Raw genomic sequence first — 21,467 nt, forward strand, 5'->3', positions numbered from 1 at the left:
TGTCAGGCTTTTGACATTTAAATTCTACATTTGTAATTGCAGCTCCTCAGTTCTCAGATGTTGGGTACCTTCCCAGTGGGCGTCTGGAATCAGAATCAGAGGTTTGGGCTGGAGCTGGGCTGAGCTGAGACGTGGGCGACTGTAGTGCTGAATAACGGTTCAGGGTGCTACTGGCAGAGCGTGTTAACTCTGGAAACATGGGCATGGACGCATTCATACATACATGTTATATAGAAAACCGTAATCTAAACTTCACTGAATCGGCAGTCAATTTAAGACACATGAATGTTGGTAGGTTTAAGTCTTGATCAGTACTTCACACTGTGTGTCATTTGTGGATGTGGCCTCACCAGGGTCACTAGCTTTGGCTCCGCCACTGCTGCCCTTTATCCAGTTCTGAGCCCGTGGACCAAGCTGAATCTTTTCATCGATTTGAGGCTGTAATGGGGATTGGTTGGGATTCAGTACGAGAGCATTACTATCTCATCATTCTAAAATGACTCATCATTGATTGTTAAAAGCACATGTGGTGCCCAATGTTAACATATTCTGTGCTGCACTTAACAACTGTGATTATAATCAGTAGACGGCAGTGTTACTTCAATCAATTGTACCCATTGATTTGCATTCAAAAATGGGATTTATGTGTGAAATATGAAGCGTTTGTGCAGCGAATCGTCTCTTCACCTTGGAGATCTTGGGGATCTTTGTGGGGTCGATGGTCCTGCTGTTCTTAGTAGTGGGCACAGTGTTCCACGTCTCCTCCCTCTGTGAGCGCTGATCTCTTTGGTCTAGAACCAAAGACACAGAGCAGCGTTACTTCACAACAGATCACCACTAGCCTTTAATAGTCATTGAACACTGAATCAGAAATGCCAAGGATTTTATTACATATTTAAAGCAGGGGGCCAAGACCAACCAAGGGGCCTCAACACAATATTTCTTTTAGAAATAGAATTATTATAGCTTTTCAGTGAATTAATTCCAAGCATATTTCTTATTTTAATTTGTTACCTCAAAAACTATCATTTTTATTTAAGCATTCCTAAAATAAAACCTGTATATATAAGGGTATTTAAATAGTTTAAAATGCGATTTTGAAGTGTCATGAAAATGTTTTAAATATTACAAACTTTTATCAATTTAAAAACAATACATTTCTATAATGAATAAACACTTTTATAGCTCTGTGACGCTCTGAGATTGCTGAGAATTACAATCACAAACTAGTGCAGTTCTTGACATTTTTGGATAGAATGTCTGGATTTTCAATATCAGCTCTTCTAGTTTCTGAAAATATAAAAAGGAAAACAAGAAGCTTTGTACCAGAAATAACTTTAAAGGTTGAGAACCACTGATCTAAAAGAATAGTTCACCCAAAAATTTGAATTCTGTGATTAGTTTATTACTCACAAGCCATCATATTCCTTACTTTTCAAGATTAGACATTTTGAGGACCATTCCTTTAAAATAATAAGAAATCTGTCAAGTTACTGTTGTATGAAAAAGCCCAAAAGCACAGTCAAAACCTTGTTAACCATCTGTCTGTTGTCTGAACAGCATGTTCCCAGTAATGTTTTGATGTTCAGACCTTATCTCGGAGTATACATGGAACGTCAAATGAGGTTTTGTCCTCTGGGTGGCGCTGTAGTTATAACTGGAAACACAATCTAAAAAAAAAGCTGCGAGGAAGTGCTGTGAATCTCACCTGGCCTTCTCTTGATGTCCTTAGACAGAAGCTGCTGATGAACCTTCCTCTGTTCCTCCTGTTCCTCCAGCTTGGCCTCTTTATGGATCTGCTCTATGGTTTTAGGACCTTGGTCTGCTCTTCGGGACACCCAGTTATGCTGGACAATATAAATAATCAGAGAGCTCAGGTGTCTTTGATGAATAAATCAGTGTCCTTCTGAGAAACACTTACATTTAACTCCAAACTATAGAAACCTTTCAGATTTTTTTTTTAACCTGTGTACAATAAAGGCTTCAAAATTTTGAAGAAGCATCCCTACAAAACTGAAGAACGCTGGGGAGCATTTCCGTGCCTATATTTTTCCACTTTCATATGTTAAATAAAAATGAAATAAATTATTATAAAGTAAAATGAAAAGTAAAATTATATATTTTATTTAAAAAAAAAATGTAATACTATAATTAGAAACAAATGCAAATTGATAAAAGGTGACAGTAAAGAATACATTCTAAATTGTAAAAATATTTCACCATATTAATTCACTGTACCACTAGTTTCGTATAAGTCAAATGCCACATAAAGCACTACAGATTATGAAATGGTTAAAAAATAATTAAGACAGCAAAAACACTACACAGATGTTTTTGCTTCTTTCGGTTACCTTCATCAAAACCAGGCCTTTCTAAAGGTCTGGCAATGGCTATCTGTACACTCTCTCAACACACACACACACACACACACACCCCACTCCCACCCCATGGCACTTACCAGTCTCAAATCTATCACATCCTGTAGCATGAACCGTATCCGTGATGATGTCTTGCGCTCTTTGACAATTTTCTCCATCTGGTTGAAGTACTGGTCCATACGGGGCTATTCAAGGACACAGAGCAGGGAGTGATAAAAAAATATCAGTTGAATATCAAACACTGAGTTCATGAGTCCATGTGTCAATCTCTGCAAGATTACTGATTATAAATGAAAACAGACTTCTTCAATGCTGCAGTGGACAGCTGTGATCATATAGCACAGATCTCGTCTGTACCCATCCATTACTGGGTACAGGACATACAGGGAGTCATCGTAAATCTAAAAATAATGTTTTGAAGCAAAAAACTGCTCCTAAATCAAGAGGGTTGATAAATGCAGAACCTAAAACTGCCTTAAGTTCTTGCTGCTAGAAAGAAAGGATGGATACAGGAAACATTTACCCTCTTGCCTAACACTTAGCTCCAGGGTCTGTTGGGCCCAGCTGAAACACATTTAGACTGTGTGTGTGTACAGTATTCAGAATATGTTCACCCTCATGCCTGATTATTCCTCATTCTTTCGAGGAAATGCACTGCAGCATTTTCCCAGCTCAGTCCTTTGTACAGCTACAATGACATTTCAATCAAGTACTTCAAGTGATTTACAACAGATTCACAATCAGATTCAAGATAAACTGCTCAAAGCTACACAATCGTGCCACGATGATAAGGAGCTGCGCTGAAAACCTGGGTGAAAAACGTTTATTTCCTGTCAAAGCTTTTGGAGTGTAAACTGAGTTTAATGCACTGTGATCTTCCATTTAACTTATAACTGCATTAAAAAGGTTTCTATATTGAATTCTAATGTTATTTAGATGTCATTCAATGCATGTAATTTAGAGCTAATTTAGTTGAACTGCAACAAAAAGAGTTAAAAGAGTTCACTTAAAGTAAAAAAAGAAAAATAACAAACAAAAAATTCAGCTTTTGAGTGTCACTTTGGGCTAAATAAAGCTCCAGTCCTTATATACAGCAGTCTCAGCCTCAGACAGAACACCCATTGACTGTCTACAGGCCGCCTGTCCGATGCATATTGCACACTAAAATGGCAAGCTCCAGTCTGATTGGCTGAATTTATGCAATGTCCAACAGGGAAAAAGAGGTTTTTATTAGTCAGGTGGGAAACAAAACTTTTGACATGTTCGACTTTGTTCCCATGATGTGCACTTCTAAGGTGAAACCAATTACAGGATTTGCCAATATCCGCAAGGTTCTGGCACTGAACCGTTTCAAGATATTCAAGAATTTTCTTTGAGGAACGTAGAAGCACATCTGCACATGATTTCAGATTTACCTTTCCAGAAAGATCATAAAAAAAAATCAGTGTTTGGTCTGGTACAAGTCATTGCAAGATGTGCAAGTCACGACAAATGTTTTCTTTAGTAGATGATTTGCATGTCTTTCATTTAATTCGCTTGAGTCATTTACATCATGGAGGATTACACAAGTCCAACTAACCATGCATTATGTCGCAATTCCTTGCAAATTAACCCAATGTCATCAAAAATCATTTTAACTTTTATTTGGTGCTCGACGAGTGTTAATATCAGATGCTACTTACTTGTCAATTAGATGCTTCTCTCCTGTCTAAGAGGCCGTTCTTGAGCAAAGTGTTTGCAAAGTGGACCATACTTTTGCCATTAGGTTTTACAGTGGTTCTAGTTTCATGGTCATATTAGATTACTTAAATAAAAAGCTAAATATTCTACCTTGGATGCCTTCACCAATTTCCCTTTCCAAGGGATTTCACCGCTGATCTTGTGAAATACGAATCAATACGGCTCCAGAATGTAGAATAACAAACTGCTGGGCGAGTTACCTTGGCTTTCTCGAAGTCAAGGTCTTTGCCGATGGTAGTGAGGAGTCTGCAGAGGCACTCTAAGCTCTCGTCGTCATGGTTTTTTAGTAGTTTCACCATACAGTCATGCATGATGGGCTCTGTCAGCATCTTGAGCTTGAACAGCTCACCGATAAATTTGATATTTCCTGTGGAGCGACGCCGAGCCTTGTCCTTCGCCTCCTCGAGCTCCTCCTGCAGTTTTTCCTTTTCTGTGGGCTAAAAAAAAAATAGTAACATATAAATCCCATAATGCTTTTTGAAAATGTCTTTAAAAGAATAGTGCAACCAAAAATTCATTGTCATTATTTACTCCCCCCTTTAATGTCATTCCTTGTGTTCGGTAGAACACAGAAAAAAATAGAAATGTTAAAGAATGGACTAGCAGCACTGTTACTGTTAAATAAAACAAAAATGAAAACTAAAATGATTAAAAATGTTTTTTGGGAACTGAAATGAGGCTGGAATAAATAAAATACACATATTGGATGGAAAACTAACAATAAAATGAACACTGAATATTCAAATAAAAGCAAGTTCACAATATTAATAAATATTTGAATAGTATTTAAAACTAGCATTATATATAATTTAAAATAATAAAGTAACAACTGCATACAAACCATTTTTAGGGTGAGTAAATGATGACAGATTTTTCATTTTAGAGTCAACTTCCTATTAAATACATTTGCCCAGGTGAAAATAGTACATAAATGGACATTACGGACAAAACGTTGCACAAGTCTAAATTCTTTGCTAATCATTATTGAATTATTACTGATGTGGTAGAGTCCAGCTCCTTTTGTTTTCTCTCAAGTACGACGTCGTCCACTTTGTCCCTCTCGAATTCCTTCTGACAGCGGTTCAATAGCAGCTTCCGGAAGTTTACCGTGGTATTAGGTTTGTCTGCTGTGGGCACTTTTAGCTACAATTGGATCATAAGAGGAAGAGATACGTGTGACATACTAAAGAAGGAATAATATGAGGCAAAATAACAGACAGTCCAAGGAAAATAGACATAAATAAACTCAAAGTGCACAGAACGTACTGTAGCCAGGCAGCGACACATGTTGGCGTAGGCCACAGAGAAGCTGGGCTCATCAATGGCTTTCTCGAATACAAGGTCGATGACACCTTTCAGCCTCTCCTCCGTGTTGATCGTGAGATCCGTCACCTGCTTCATCAGCTGATTAAACATCTGGGGTGTGAGCTTGTTCAAAATGCTACGAACTTTCCGGAACAACTCCTGGAGTGCCAGAAAAGCAACAGATTGCCAACGCACTGTAGTTCAAATCAACAAAACAACCTTCAGATAAAATAAACAAATCAGGTGACAAATCAGGACTTAATGGATGGGAGAACCTCCAACAAAACCCCAGTGCCGACATTAACAAAAGCAGCCACATGTGACAGCCATCTACTTCAAGCTTAGGAGTGCATCTCTTGAAGTGCTTCTTTTACAGTGAATTTTTTTAAACACCTATGGATAACAGTAAAAGAACCAAAATCCACACCTGGGTTTTCACGGCCTCTGGGTCATCTGTGACATTTTCTTTCTTCATCCCAGGTTTCCAGGCGTTCTCTGCCTTCTTGAGCTGAACGTCATCATTAACCGAAACATTTACTATGATCTTGCGTGGTGGAAGTCGCCGCACGTTTATAAGCTTGGGATAAAGCAAACAGATAGAAAAGAAATTAACAACTTTTAGAAGAGTGTCACGCTTTAAAATGTAGACAATTGCTGGGTCAATCTCACTTAGGAAAAAAATAAATAAAATTAAACTATATTTTATAAATTAAGCACATTCTACCACTAAATTCACAGTACTGTAATATCTGTGGATGTTTTGCTTTTTGAGCCATTACTTAATTTTTTTTACAGTAAAATAATGTTAGAAAATAGTGAAGAATTTTTTTTTTTATTTAAATTAAAAGCAGTAATAAAGGTATCATATAAAATTCTCAATATATCAGCTTTTTTTCACATTATATTAATGTGAATTGGATTTTTTTGCATCAATAAAGTAATAAGAATTAGGATGGACATGTGCTTACGTATTTGTTATGAAAATTATGTCATAAGGCAAAAAAAACAACAACTTTAAATGGACCTAAAAAGAGGCTTTATTTAATTTATGAAAAATACAATGACTTAGATCTTTCTTTTGATTTTGGGGTGAAACATGTCCTAGATATTAATCTTAGGTGGTTTCTTGATGAACAGATTAATTTACCAAACTGCTAAATGTTCTAAAATACTCCTCAATCATACGTATATAGGGTTGGTAGACTCAGATTTGTGTGTGTGTGTGTGTGTGTGTGTGTGTGTGTGTGTGTGTGTGTGTGTGAGAACACCTCACATCCATATACTGTATATGAATCGCTATTGGTATTGGGTCTGTAATAGAGCATATGAGTTATAAAACTCACTGGGACGCCATGTCCTCCTGGCATCTGCCTGCTGAAGTCAGCAAAAGCGGGAGTGAAATCCTGGGGAGCACCCCTGGAGATCAACCTGGGGTCCACAGACCTCAGTGGCAGTTTGTTTTGGTTAATCTGAAACAGAAGAGATCAATTCCATAAGTAGTCCAGCAGGAGGCGCAGTGAGAAACAGAGCTGTGACGTGAACAGAACACCAGATCACCCTCCCCTCCTCCTTATGCTGATCTTGGACAAGCTGAACCTATCTGTATCTTTATCACAATCAGTATGAGAAAAACTGGTTTGAGATCAGCATTCCCTTGCCCTACAGCACTGATGGGAAACAGTATTTGCCATGTAGACTAGCTCCATTTGTTATTTATATATCAACAACATTTTCAACGATTTACGCTCCAGTCATCTTGTGACAGAAGGAGCAAGAACAGCCAGAAACAGATGTGAGCGAGTACACATCCGGAGTAAAATCTAGGAACTTAAATAGGAAACTGAAAGTACTGCGTGTACAATCGTGGCCAAATGTTTTGAGAATTACATAAATATTAGTTTTCAAAAAGTTTGCTGCTAAACTGCTTTTAGATCTTTGTTTCAGTTGTTTCTGTGATGTACTGAAATATAATTACAAGCACTTCATACGTTTCAAAGGCTTTTATCGACAATTACATGACATTTATGCAAAGAGTCAGTATTTGCAGTGTTGGCCCTTCTTTTTCAGGACCTGTGCAATTCGACTGGGCATGCTCTCAATCAACTTCTGGGCCAAATCCTGACTGATAGCAACCCATTCTTTCATAATCACTTCTTGGAGTTTGTCAGAATTAGTGGGTTTTTGTTTGTCCACCCGCCTCTTGAGGATTGACCACAAGTTCTCAATGGGATTAAGATCTAAGGAGTTTCCAGGCCATGGACCCAAAATTTCAACATTCTGGTCCCCGAGCCACTTAGTTATCACTTTTGCCTTATGGCACGGTGCTCCATCGTGCTGGAAAATGAATTGTTCTTCACCAAACTGTTGTTGTATTGTTGGAAGAAGTTGCTGTTGGAGGGTGTTTTGGTACCATTCTTTATTCATGGCTGTGTTTTTGGGCAGAATTGTGAGTGAGCCCACTCCCTTGGATGAGAAGCAACCCCACACATGAATGGTGTCAGGATGCTTTACTGTAGGCATGACACAGGACTGATGGTAACGCTCACCTTTTCTTCTCCGGACAAGCCTTTTTCCAGAGGCCCCAAACAATCGGAAAGGGGCTTCATCGGAGAATATGACTTTACCCCAGTCCTCAGCAGTCCATTCACTATACTTTCTGCAGAAGATCAATCTGTCCCTGATGTTTTTTTTGGAGAGAAGTGGCTTCTTTGCTGCCCTTCTTGACACCAGGCCATCTTCCAAAAGTCTTCGCCTCACTGTGCATGCAGATGCGCTCACACCTGCCTGCTGCCATTCCTGAGCAAGCTCTGCACTGGTGGCACTCCGATCCCGCAGCTGAATCCTCTTTAGGAGACGATCCTGGTGCTTGCTGGACTTTCTTGGATGCCCTGAAGCCTTCTTTACAAGAATTGAACCTCTTTCCTTGAAGTTCTTGATGATCCTATAAATTGTTGATTTAGGTGCAATCTTAGTAGCCACAATATCCTTGCCTGTGAAGCCATTTTTATGCAACGCAATGATGGCTGCACGCGTTTCTTTGCAGGTCACCATGGTTAACAATGGAAGAACAATGATTTCAAGCATCACCCTCCTTTTAACATGTCAAGTCTGCCATTCTAACCCAATCAGCCTGACATAATGATCTCCAGCCTTGTGCTCGTCAACATTCTCACCTGAGTTAACAAGACGATTACTGAAATGATCTCAGCAGGTCCTTTAATGACAGCAATGCAATGGAAAGGTTTTTTTGGGATTAAGTTAATTTTCACGGCAAAGAAGGACTATGCAATTCATCTGATCACTCTTCATAACATTCTGGAGTATATGCAAATTGCTATTATAAAAACTTAAGCAGCAACTTTTCCAATTTCCAATATTTATGTAATTCTCAAAACTTTTGGCCATGACTGTATGTTCAGAACAACAGCAATAAGTGTTGTCAGGAAAAGTAACCGAGAAAGTATACACAGATGACAACAAACCCGCAGTAAAAACGCACTTCAACAGATTAGACTAAAGTTTAAGACTATGCACAGAACAGGGGCAGGGCATTTATTTTCTAACATCTTTAGACTAAATGATGCCTACTGCCAAGTATGACATAACCGTAATGCAATTTTAATGGAAACAGGACGTCAAGGGAGTTTCATGGCTGAAGAGTGCAGCTCAGATGAAGTTAAGAAGTCCGGGGAACATACTTGTATTACTGTACTTTTCACGTTGTAAGCACCTTAAGAGGAAAATTTGATTCTTCAAAGTAGCCAAATAATGTTTCTGACACTAAAAGAATTGTTAGGATCACCCTGTTAAACGGAGTAGTCAGGTTACGAGATTTCCCTTTTTACAAAATGGGTTAAGATGCAATGTGCATATTTATAAGGTTTATAACACTGATTAGACATGTTTGGCCATCGACTAGTTTTGATAACTTCTTGTTCATTTTTGTTCAGTTTTGATAACCGCTTGCTTGTGCAAGTTTATTTTTTATTTTTTTTTAAATGTTTGAAAGTCTTGCGCTCACCAAACATGATTTTTTCCTGTGATACAAAACTGAATTTTCAGCATCATTACTGTAATGATCCTTCAGAAATCATTGTAATATGCTGATTTGGTGCTCAAGAAACATCTCCTATTATTATCAATGTTGAAAACAGTCGTGCTGACTAATATTTTTAGGGAAACCACGATTCATTTAATATGTGATACTGTAATACTATTATTTATCAAATGTCTACAAGAAGCAGTCAGACAGCTCAAGTCCAGAAGGACTCCAAAACTACTGATAACATAAGAAATAATAATAATAATAAAAAATTAAAAAACACCTTGTCTAGCACCACATCACTGATTTGAGGCAGTCCCTCTGGTTTCTGCACGCAGGCTGGCATAAACTGAAAACCCAACAGGAAGTCCCGGTCATACTGTCTCTTTCCATTTGATTGCACAAGACCTGGGGTGGAAAAAGCACAACAATAGTAGGACAGACATATATTATTGTTATACAATTTGTTAAAAGTAATACATTGGAAGAATCAATAAAAATAGTATAAAATTGTATGGTGCTTTTTGGTGTTACAAACAACAAAAACTTTTATAAGCAGTCTATGAAATCAAAAAGTGACTAGCAATAGCAATTCATGGCTGTGCTGTATACCAATGTCTCATGGCTATTTGACAAACAGGATGAGCTCTTCAAATCTCCAATAAATGATTTTTTTTTTTTAAGTACGCTAAAAAGAGAAGATCGGAAATTTTGATTAGTTCCAGTGGGAAGTCTTACCTTCCTGTATGAATGGAGTGGGTGAACACATGGACCCCCCACTGTCTCCGAGTGTAACGCCACTGTCAGTGCTTTCTGTCTCCACCCCATTCCTAAAAGGCTCTGTTTCACTTTCACCGTTCTCTTCTGAGAGCTTCTCCTGGTGCTCAGGTACTGTAAATGGGCTGCTGTAAGTCCCTAAGGTTAGCTGTGAGACCATGTCATCTCCAATAGAGCTGTCTTTTGAGGTCTCCTCCTGATGTGAATGAAGAAAAGCTGCATTAAACAAGGGCCTGGAGGTTTTATGTGAAATGAAGGACTGCATTCTGGTTTGTGCTAGGGATATCCTGGTATCAAATTTTCCTGTTGCGATTAATTGCTAATGCTTTTATCACGGTATACAATATAGGGGTATAACGATTCACTCGTTTTATCGATGCATCGATTACAGACCCTGACGATGCATATGCATCGATCCTGAAACATGATTTTTGAATCGTGAATTGCCTATCTTGGACAGTAACCGATCTAAAACGCTAAGAATCGAATGAATCACGATTTCTATAGCGATTCAATTTTTTCAAAATATATACACATTAAATTACTACAAGCAAGAATTAATGGAGACCTTGAACAGTGTTCGTGCCTCGCTTCTCTCCTTTACGCGCTCCACTATTGCCGGCCGAGACTGTCACAGGATTGTGCTTGCACTTTGTTCGTCACTGATGCAGCATTTGTGTGATTTCTCTTTAGGACTTGTGGCCAGTAATACTAAAGTCGTTTTACTTTTCTGTAGTTTTTCAACTACATAATAATTTGGTAGTCCGGCAATTCTGTCTGGTAAATACATAGATACTTAGAGACAAACAATATTAACTTCTCCATTGTTGTTTAGTTCAGGCGTGGTACAAGCAGGGTATGACGGTTGGTCTTAGTCCTGCCCCTCCTCCACGGTGTTTGGTCAGCTGACTAAAAAAAGTGACAGTGATAAGTGCTGCGTTTACCCAAAGTTGAACATTCTTCAACTCCCAGCACTGAGAAGAAACACCCGAGCACTCAATGTTAAAAAGATGCTCAGCATGCTCCTACTGTTTTAAAAAAAAAACGTGGTGCTCCCATTGAAAACAATTAAATATGCTTTGCTGGACACATGGCCTAACTCAGGCCCCACGGACTCCTCCTTTTAGGATGGCATTGATGTCCAACCAATTTGTCCAACCTGCCTTTCCCTGTGGTTGTTAGTTCTTAGCACCACCTCTGGTGGTCAGGAAGAATGAATTTACGCTAGAGTTCCTCGTTATTCAGAAAGTGTGAGAAAGCATTCAGAGGTTGGACATCGAGCTTCTGTGGTTTATATCCTCGTATCTTGGTCTATGTTATGACGTGACTATGTTGGTATTTCATTCTCGACCTATCTAGCTGATTCAGCGATTATCCGCTAGTGCTTAGCACTGCCTCGGTTGGTCATCCGTAATTCACAGAACCACAGTTACATATGTAAATAACGATAATGCATATAACTGGTTTCAATTAAAAATATTACGCGTCTTAACAAGATTTGGTTTGGAGGATTGTAAGGAGGACGGTAAAATTTTCAGGCTTTTGGAGGATGTTTTATGATTCCAAAAATCCAAAAGTAATTAAAGTAAGATAAAATCCAAAACGTAATAAAACAAAATGAATAAAATGTATGTATTTTTTAGCTTTTTGAGTCCAAAACCATTTGAAAATGTTTTTTCAAAAAAAAAAAAAAAGAAGAAAAAAAAACATTTTGAAAATGTTTTAATTTATTTTTGTTAGGGTTGGGTATCAATTCAGATGTCCCAATTCGATTAGATTTTGATTCGCAAGCTCTCAATTTGATTCTCAATTTTTTTTTATTACATTCAGTGAATATAGTTTAAATACAAATGCTATTGATATTTTAAAAAAATAAACTGTAAACATCAATTTACAAATGGTGAATTAATAAAAAGAAATTAGGAACACAGGCCTGTATCTTAAACCTATTCTTTTTTGTATAGGGTCCTTTTTTTAAACAATAATAGGGCCCTATAAAATATTCTTCCTATTTTTTCTGGTAATCAGAAGGCATAAAACTAGAAGTAAAAAACACTGCGAGCGTTGTCCACGATTTAGTATGCTTGTTGTTAGTAAACAAAACAGTGCGCTGCACCATCCGCCATTCAATCATTGATTGCAGAAATCATGGCGCCTTATGCGTGATATCAAATGCTTCTGCAGATTTATAGTATTCCCATAGCATTTCACCTGAGCATTGAGAATCACGCGTATGGCTTAGTTCTTGGTTCTCATCAACAGTTTCTCCGCCATGATAATTAACGCTGAATGAATGACAGGCTTTGTTATAACATTGCGAAAGGTAAATAATGGTGATCTAGTGGAGAAGAGTAATGATAAGATTCACATTAATCAGATTTTGTTTTAAATGTGTGTTGAAATAAATACCGAAAAAAATAGATTCACGGCTTTTGAGAATCAATGTCATTTTAAAAAAATGATAAATCAGAAAATCTATTTTTTTGCCCGGCCCTAACTGTTGTCAATGTAACCTCTGTGCATCTCACCTCATTCTCCTTCAGCAGTGTTTCCACCATCAGAACATCTTCATTTGGTTTCTTCAAAGACTTTGGTACAGCAGAAACAGCTTGGGCGATCACAAAAAGCACAACACAATTGGTAACGGGTCATTTGAACTTTAAATTTTGCCTGGTTTGTAACATGAATCATTAAGAACAAATACCTGAAGGTTTTAACTTTCTAGAGTTGTTCTGAGTTTGTGATTCTGAAGCATCCAGAACCTTCAGTTGGACATTGTCCGAGGAATTGTTTTGCCCTGGCACCTCAAGGACAACTGACTGCACTAGTGGTGCCAAACCAGGTGGCGGTCCAATGACAGTAGCAGTGCAGGAGGTGCTTGAAGGGGCCTGAACTGTAGGGATCAAGGGCACATGTACAGCTAAAGAAGGGAGGTGCTCTGCCTGGAGCTCCTCCAAGGCCACTGGAACTTCCTGACCAGACTCCTCCAAGGATAACATATCCTGGGTTGGCAGCTGAACCTCTTGGGACAATGATATCTTTAAGGCTTCCTGGACCTCAGGTTCTTCATAGCTTGATAAGATAGTTTGAGACTCAGCAAGGCCATTTACCACTTTGAGGGACAGCAAGGGCGAAGCAGATAGTCTGAGAGTACTTTCAAGAATAGAGTCCCCACCAGAATTAACCAGATGAGTCTGAGCCTTGGTAGTTGAAGGAGAAATAAATCCAGGTTCTCCTGCAGCAGTCGTTTTAATGCATTCACTTGAATGATGGGAGGGAACATCAGAGGCCATCTCTGGAGAAGAGGCTAATAATGGAAGACTTGGGGCTTCCCTTTTCTCTAAAGTGGACTCTGAATGCCTAGGCCCAGGAGATACAGGCATTATTGGAGCAGACACCATTTTTGGCCTGTCATCTATAAGGTCAAGAGCAAAGAGAAGGTTAATACATAAATAAAAGGAAATTAGATACCTAAAAGACAAATATTACCAAAAACGTGGGTTGGGTGTGGAGTTATACCTAAATTAAGTTTGCCATCCATGGGTGCAGGGCTCTTTGAGATTCTCTGAGGGGGGTTGACACATGTCGTTTGTTCTGGGGTCTGACAGTTGCTTGGCTGTTTTAGGGTGAAAAAGAGAGAGAGAGAAAATGCAGACACATCAGTCAATCGTAGCACAGTCCTGCAGAACAAGAAATTTAACTATGGGCATAAAGCCTAGCCCTCAGTCTAGCTTATTCTGGCCCATAATCACCCACCCAGCATCTTACTTTATGTAATATGGTAATTAGGGGTGTCAAAAAAAAAAAAATCGAATTTCGAATATTCGTCGAATTTATAATTAAAAATCCACATTCGAATGCAAAAATGTTGCATTCGAATTTTAGGTGTGCGTTAAGGAGGCTGCTTTAAGGCCCGCCCCGGGTATACTTCACATTCCGTGTTTTGTTCCATGTCACACACAGCCTTGTCTGCACAGCTTTCAAAAGGCTGACGAGCTTGACATACAGTACCACTTCTGTCTCATCATTCACATCATGCATGTGTTGATGACAGTCGTGCACTCCGTGACTGATGTGCGGCTGTCCGCGAGCGGCCTTTATCAGTGGCACTCGAGATGCGATGACAACATAAGAGTCACTGCATAATGTTTTTGTTAACCTATACAGTTGAAGCAACTAGATGCAGCGCTGCTGCGATGTTCATTCAAAATTTTGTGGAAACAGAGAATGTGGAGAAGATCTTGTTTACGTCAAAACTGAAACCAAGCCACACAGAATGCATATTTCACAAATTTTCTAGAGGGACATCTTCTATCACCGTTGCACTTGCATCTCGCATCTTGCACAAGAGAGCCACATGTTTAGAAGGCCATGTAAAATTAAGAAGTGTTCAATTTTTTTCAAAAACATATTTCGAGACATGCACACGTGATGCTGTTTTGTTCATAGTTCTTTAGACTACTTAAATATAATTGGTTTATAAACATTATTTTAAATATTAACTTTTTTTACAGTCATATTTTCTTATGCTTTGAATAAACGTGCATTAGTAATATCTTTCCCAATGTGCCCTCTTGTGGCCTCAGAAGAGAAGCCAAAAGTTTTTCTTCACCCTAACTGAAATTATGCATTTTAAATTCTAATATAATTCGAATTTTGATAATATTTAATTGCAAATTCGAATTTAGTTTTTCAGCCATTTTGACAGCCCTAATGGTAATGATAATTTACTTGTATAGTATTACCATGGCAATACAATGTTTTTTGGACATCTATCATGGAAACATTTTTAGGACGTGAATCATAGTAATAGCATGTTTTTTTTTTTTTTTACATGGTACAGTAGTAATATCACATTTTGGGTACATACTATGGTAATACAATGTTTATGGATAAAGTAATCTAGTGGGGGGGTTGGTACCGTGGGAATACCAAATTTTTGGACCGATTAAATGGCAATGCCATGTTATTGGGTATAATGATACCCTCATGTTTATAGACATCAGAGGTGGAAAGAGTACAAAAATATTCTACTCTAGTAAAAGTACCATTACATTAATGAAATTTTACTTAAGTACAAGTAAAAGTACCAGTCTAAAAATCAACTCAAGTAAAAGTAAAAAGTAGCTCATTTAAAATTTACTCGAGTAAAAATTACTTAGTTACATTTTAACAGTGGGAGGGAGTCAAAAATGGGACAGGCCAAGGGTGTCAAACTCAGTTCCTGGAGGGCCACAGTCCTGCACAGTTTAGATATAACCCTAATTAAACACGCCTGATCCAGCTAATCTAATCATTTAGGTTTATTTGAAAACTACATGATATGTGTGCTGGAGCAGGGTTAGAACTCAACTCTGCAGGGCTACGGCCCTCCAGGAACTGAGTTTGACACCCCTGGGATAGGTCTATTAATCTCAAACTAGTAGTTTTTAATTAAAGGAATCAGTTATTTATAATAATAAAACATTTGGGCTGTTACCAGGCAAATCAGTATCAACAAACTCATCTTTTAATGCAGAGGAAATGCAGAAGATTCATTGGAAGTGGCATTTAGATGTATTACACTGTTTAGTGCAGGACAAGAATGCATTTAACCTGCAGTTACAAATGCATGAATAATGTTTTGATATACAAGACATAAAATGTTGAATACTCATTTGAAATGATAAGAAATTAATTATTTAAAAAAAATCAAAAGATACTTTAAATGTGAAATTAAAATGGCCAGTATGTGTCAGCAAGTCACTGTTAATAAGTGAGTCATTGCGATTGAACCGAATCATTTAAACGGTTGATTCATTCAGGAACGAAACACTGTCACGTTGCTCAGAGACGCGAAACTGTGCTTTGGTGGCTGTGTTTGGAATTATTTTCTGTTGTAGAAATAGAGCTAAAAAAGGCAATATGGTGTCTAAAACGCAAGTCTCTCAATTAACTTGTTTACTGAACTGTTATATATATGTATGTATATATTCATGATGATTTTTGGTGGAAAAGACGGCATTCTTTGTGTGATTTTGATTTAATATATGAAATTATATAAATATGTGAATTTTCTGCCCCTATATCTTCAATTTTGTGATCTTTCTAAATGCATTTTAGGAGACTGAATCACACAGTGAAAGAACGCACTATAAATGCGCGCGCACATCATTAAAACAAAAAATATGATATTATCGCAGACGATATATATAGCACACTCCTCACCACTGTCTTTTTGGCTAATTTGTGCAAAACCTCTTTCTAAAATGTCAAAGCTTCATTTTAACCACCAATGCAACGATGTAATTATTTAGCTTACCTCTACATTCTTGCGAAGGGTTGATGTCTTGTCGAGATTTTATAAGCTGCTAGTTTGGTCTTCCTAGGCAAGTACAGCTTACACTGCATAATAGAGCATACATATGGCCAGGGGTCACTTCATTTCCTTCGAGTTCAACTTCAGAATATGACGGGGTTTTGTTTTATAGCGGTGTCTGCACCACTAATGCCTGTGTGACCATCTGCATCTTTCTTGTGATTTTAGCGCCAGTTTGCCCTCCTGCCCATTATTTACTGCCGTAGTTTCCAGGGAGCGATTTATTTATTTTTTTATATCTTTTTTTACTCAGTAATTAATGTGTTTTAAAATGTAGCGAAGTACAATACTTTAAACAAAATATACAGTAAAAGTAAAATTACAGATTTAAAAAATTACTTCAAAAAGTATTAGTACACAAAAAAGCTACTCAATTACAGTAACGCGAGTAAATGTAATTCGTTACTTTCCACCTCTGATAGACATGTACTAAGGTAAAACTATGTTTTTGGACATAAGTATGATTTTTGACAGGCACCTTGGTTTTACAATGTAACGTGGCGTATCATGTAAATACCACATAACACATGGTAATTCTTCAGTTCCATAGTATACATTAAAGATGTCAGCATTTGACATAATCTGTGACTGCCGCATTACTTTGAGTCATAGTGCTGGCTATGATCGAGAGGGAGTGACATTTAGCTGCTTGTTGACACTTTATCAATACTTTTCTTTTTTTTGATTGTCCATAGACAAAATCAATACATATAATGGTGCAGCCAACAGCCTAAAGGTGGTCACACACCGGATGTGAAGCACAGCGTCACATCACGCCATGTCTTTAAAATTCAAACACATTGCTTCGATGAGTGTACACACACCGGCGGTGCCTTTCGGCATCTGTCTGCGGCGCCCATGGACATCGTGTTGTACGAACTGTATTAGACTGTATTAGAACTTGTGTGGCGCTTCTCGTCTGGTGTGTGACCGCCTTAATGCTATCAACGTGTTTATAGGGATTATATTGGGGGAAGAGTATGTGAGCTGGAACTAATCCATGCACACCCTGTGTACCAGAGAGAGAGAGAGAGAAGAGAGAGAAGAGATAGAGAGAGAGAGAGTAGCTACACATGTCTGGAAACCAGTATTGGACAGGTAAGCTTAAAACAGATAAGCCAAGGACCCAATGGACAGAAGTAGTGAAAGCTTAAAGCAGTGCTACACCTGCTCCTATTTGAAGTGATGCCTGTTTCTGGAGGCACAGAACAATGTGTATTTCTTGCCTGTGGAGGGGTGGGTGCAGAGGACAGGTGTCCTGTGGGTGGGGTTGGTGTTGAGGAGGTCTGTCCTGCAGGTGGGGTTAAGGTGGAGGCCGGGTGCCCGGCAGGAGGCGTAGGATTACGGCTTCCAAACATGATTTCCTCTGTGATATCCTTTCCACCCTGGTTGGGGTCTCGGATCCGAATCTGGGAGGACAATGGCACAAAACAACAAATAACTCACTAAAGCAGCCGGGTCAATCGCAGTTCCCTAGCCTACAGGTCTGTCAGAAGTACCAGTAATTCAGTACCAACTGTATTTTGAGTCACTGATTGCTGAATATATTCCCCTTTTATAATATTCTCTATTTATATTACTATATTTTACCAGTGTTCAAAAGTTTGCGGTCAGTAAGATCTGTTTTGTAAAGAAATTAATACTTTTATAAGGCAAGGGCACATTAAACTGAACAAAAGGGACACTTATACTGTCACAAAATATTTTTGTTTAAATTTTTTTTATATAAACTATTATATAAAAATTAATAAAGCCTTGGTGTGCATAAACAACTTCTTTCAAACACATTAAAAATAGTGCTGATAAATTTTAGTTACTGCATGCAATACATTTTTTCAGTTTAACACCCTAAAAATATTTAACGCAATTAATGCAGGGGTGGAGCTAGGGTTGGCCACCCCACTCACAACTGCTGCTTCCGTCTCTTTTTTCTTGACAGGAATTAAGTTTATTTAGAAGCAGAAGGTCTTTATGACCACATCAATCAAGACTTTTCAGACGTGCACTCTAACTCCAAAGGTGACTAGGGAGCTTCTGTAGAACAACAGTGAACTGTGGTCAGATGAGATGTTGCCAGGCTATATGTCAGTAAAAACGAATTTTCCTGTCCTGTCAGCTGTTAAGGCCCGTTCACACCAAGCATGATAACTATAAAGATAACGATAAAGATGTAGTTCGAAAAATCGTTATCAATATTAAAGAATAGCAGAGTCCACACTACAACTATAACGATAAAGGCATAGAGAAATGGTATCGTTGGAATCATTTTCAGATCCATTTTATTCCAGCTGATGAACGATACAAACATTGACATCCAATCAGAATCCATCCTGCTATAATGAGCTCGAGGATTTAAAGCGGCAGACGCACGTGCGCTCAGAATAAACAGACGATATCATCTGCTGGTGTGGACGGTAATATCGTTATCTTTATAGTTATCTTTATAGTTATCGTTCTTGGTGTGTACGGGGCTTTATACTGTGCTCGTAGCACCTGTTCTTCAATCACATACACAAATGCGGCAGGACGTACTATATTATTTCATATTAAAACATAAAAGAAACTATGAGTATGCAATATCATAGTTATGTCGTCAGTTAAGTCATGAAGTAACTAAAAGCTGCCTTAAAACTATGCCTGCATGTAAGTATTTGATATATTTGAGTCACGTTTAAGAACATGTCTCTGAAATGCAGTGGTTTTCAAAACTGTCCTGGAGCGGCTCTGCCAATTTTATCGGCCGATATGAGCCTGTCAAATATATCGGTATCAGCGAATATGCTGGCAATATGAAAACATTTTAACAAAACATAAAACGCAGATAAAATGCTTCTAAATTACGTAATTATCTCTTTGTTACTCTCTATCTTGTTTCTACTTTAATTTGAAGATTGAATGTGAAATTACTGCAATATAAAAGTATATTTAAGAACGTTAATGTAAAGTGGGATTAATCATGATAAATTTCAGAAAAAAGTGTGATTAATCCATTCATCCAATCCGATTCATTTTATTTTAATTGATTGACAGAACTAATTAAAACACCTTGCTAAAACCTAACTTTTCAATGGTAGTGTACAACCCGAATTCCGGAAAAGTTGGGACGTTTTTTAAATTTTAATAAAATGAAAACTAAAGGAATTTCAAATCACATGAGCCAATATTTTATTCACAATAGAACATAGATAACGTAGCAAATGTTTAAACTGAGAAATTTTACACTTTTATCCACTTAATTAGCTCATTTAAAATTTAATGCCTGCTACAGGTCTCAAAAAAGTTGGCACGGGGGCAACAAATGGCTAAAAAAGCAAGCAGTTTTGAAAAGATTCAGCTGGGAGAATATCTAGTGATTAATTAAGTTAATTGATATCAGGTCTGTAACATGATTAGCTATAAAAGCTTTGTCTTAGAGAAGCAGAGTCTCTCAGAAGTAAAGATGGGCAGAGGCTCTCCAATCTGTGAAAGACTGTGTAAAAAAATTGTGGAAAAACTTTAAAAACAATGTTCCTCAACATCAAATTGCAAAGGCTTTGCAAATCTCATCATCTACAGTGCATAACATCATCAAAAGATTCAGAGAAACTGGAGAAATCTCTGTGCGTAAGGGACAAGTTCCGGAGACCTTTATTGGATGCCTGTGGTCTTCGGTCTCTCAGACGACACTGCATCACTCATCGGCATGATTGTGTCAATGACATTACTAAATGGGCCCAGGAATACTTTCAGAAACCACTGTCGGTAAACACAATCCGCCGTGCCATCAGCAGATGCCAACTTAAGCTCTATCATGCAAAAAGGAAGCCATATGTGAACATGGTCCAGAAGCGCCGTCGTGTCCTGTGGGCCAAGGCTCATTTAAAATGGACTATTTCAAAGTGGAATAGTGTTTTATGGTCAGACGAGTCCAAATTTGACATTCTTGTTGGAAATCACAGACGCCGTGTCCTCCGGGCTAAAGAGGAGGGAGACCTTCCAGCATGTTATCAGCGTTCAGTTCAAAAGCCAGCATCTCTGATGGTATGGTGGGTGCATAAGTGCATACGGTATGGGCAGCTTGCATGTTTTGGAAGGCTCTGTGAATGCTGAAAGGTATATAAAGGTTTTAAAGCAACATATGCTTCCCTCCAAACAACGTCTATTTCAGGGAAGGCCTTGTTTATTTCAGCAGGACAATGCAAAACCACATACTGCAGCTATAACAACAGCATGGCTTCGTCGTAGAAGAGTTCGGGTGCTAACCTGGCCTGCCTGCAGTCCAGATCTTTCACCTATAGAGAACATTTGGCGCATCATTAAACGAAAAATACGTCAAAGACGACCACGAACTCTTCAGCAGCTGGAAATCTATATAAGCCAAGAATGGGACCAAATTCCAACAGCAAAACACCAGCAACTCATAGCCTCAATGCCCAGACGTCTTCAAACTGTTTTGAAAAGAAAAGGAGATGCTACACCATGGTAAACATGCCCCGTCCCAACTATTTTGAGACCTGTAGCAGAAATCAAAATTGAAATGAGCTCATTTTGTGCATAAAATTGTAAACTTTCTCAGTTTAAACATTTGCTATGTTATCTATGTTCTATTGTGTATAAAATATTGGCTCATGTGATTTGAAAGTCTTTTAGTTTTGCATTTTATTAAAATTTAAAAAACGTCCCAACTTTTCCGGAATTCGGGTTGTAGTTCTAAAGTGAAATACACATTTAAAAAAAAATTCTTATGCTTGTAATTTGTTTTATTGTATAGATTTTACTACCAACTGTTTACTTGGAAAAATAAATAAATAAATAAATAATAATAATTATAATAATAATAATTCAGCGCTATACAACATTGCTTTAATTAAATCTGTTAATATTTATA

General features: G+C 37.9%; 1 protein-coding gene across 1 annotated transcript in view; it reads right to left on the minus strand.

Moving 5' to 3' along the window:
- Window positions 1–21,467, minus strand: part of LOC132119545 (eukaryotic translation initiation factor 4 gamma 3-like) — a 53,386-nt gene that overhangs the window by 6,723 nt on the left and 25,196 nt on the right. The window contains exons 9-24 of the mRNA XM_059529604.1: window positions 17,827–18,009; window positions 13,762–13,858; window positions 12,947–13,657; window positions 12,771–12,850; window positions 10,204–10,438; window positions 9,749–9,873; window positions 6,767–6,892; window positions 5,851–6,000; window positions 5,385–5,582; window positions 5,115–5,261; window positions 4,319–4,555; window positions 2,459–2,563; window positions 1,709–1,847; window positions 688–791; window positions 351–438; window positions 69–189 (exon numbers count right to left, since the gene is read on the minus strand). Of these exons, the coding sequence (XP_059385587.1) occupies window positions 69–189; window positions 351–438; window positions 688–791; window positions 1,709–1,847; window positions 2,459–2,563; window positions 4,319–4,555; window positions 5,115–5,261; window positions 5,385–5,582; window positions 5,851–6,000; window positions 6,767–6,892; window positions 9,749–9,873; window positions 10,204–10,438; window positions 12,771–12,850; window positions 12,947–13,657; window positions 13,762–13,858; window positions 17,827–18,009 (2,846 nt within the window). The remainder of the gene's footprint in view (window positions 1–68; window positions 190–350; window positions 439–687; window positions 792–1,708; window positions 1,848–2,458; window positions 2,564–4,318; window positions 4,556–5,114; window positions 5,262–5,384; window positions 5,583–5,850; window positions 6,001–6,766; window positions 6,893–9,748; window positions 9,874–10,203; window positions 10,439–12,770; window positions 12,851–12,946; window positions 13,658–13,761; window positions 13,859–17,826; window positions 18,010–21,467) is intronic.

Source organism: Carassius carassius, chromosome 38 (genome assembly GCF_963082965.1).
Source record: "Carassius carassius chromosome 38, fCarCar2.1, whole genome shotgun sequence".
Taxonomy (NCBI): Eukaryota; Metazoa; Chordata; class Actinopteri; order Cypriniformes; family Cyprinidae; genus Carassius; species Carassius carassius.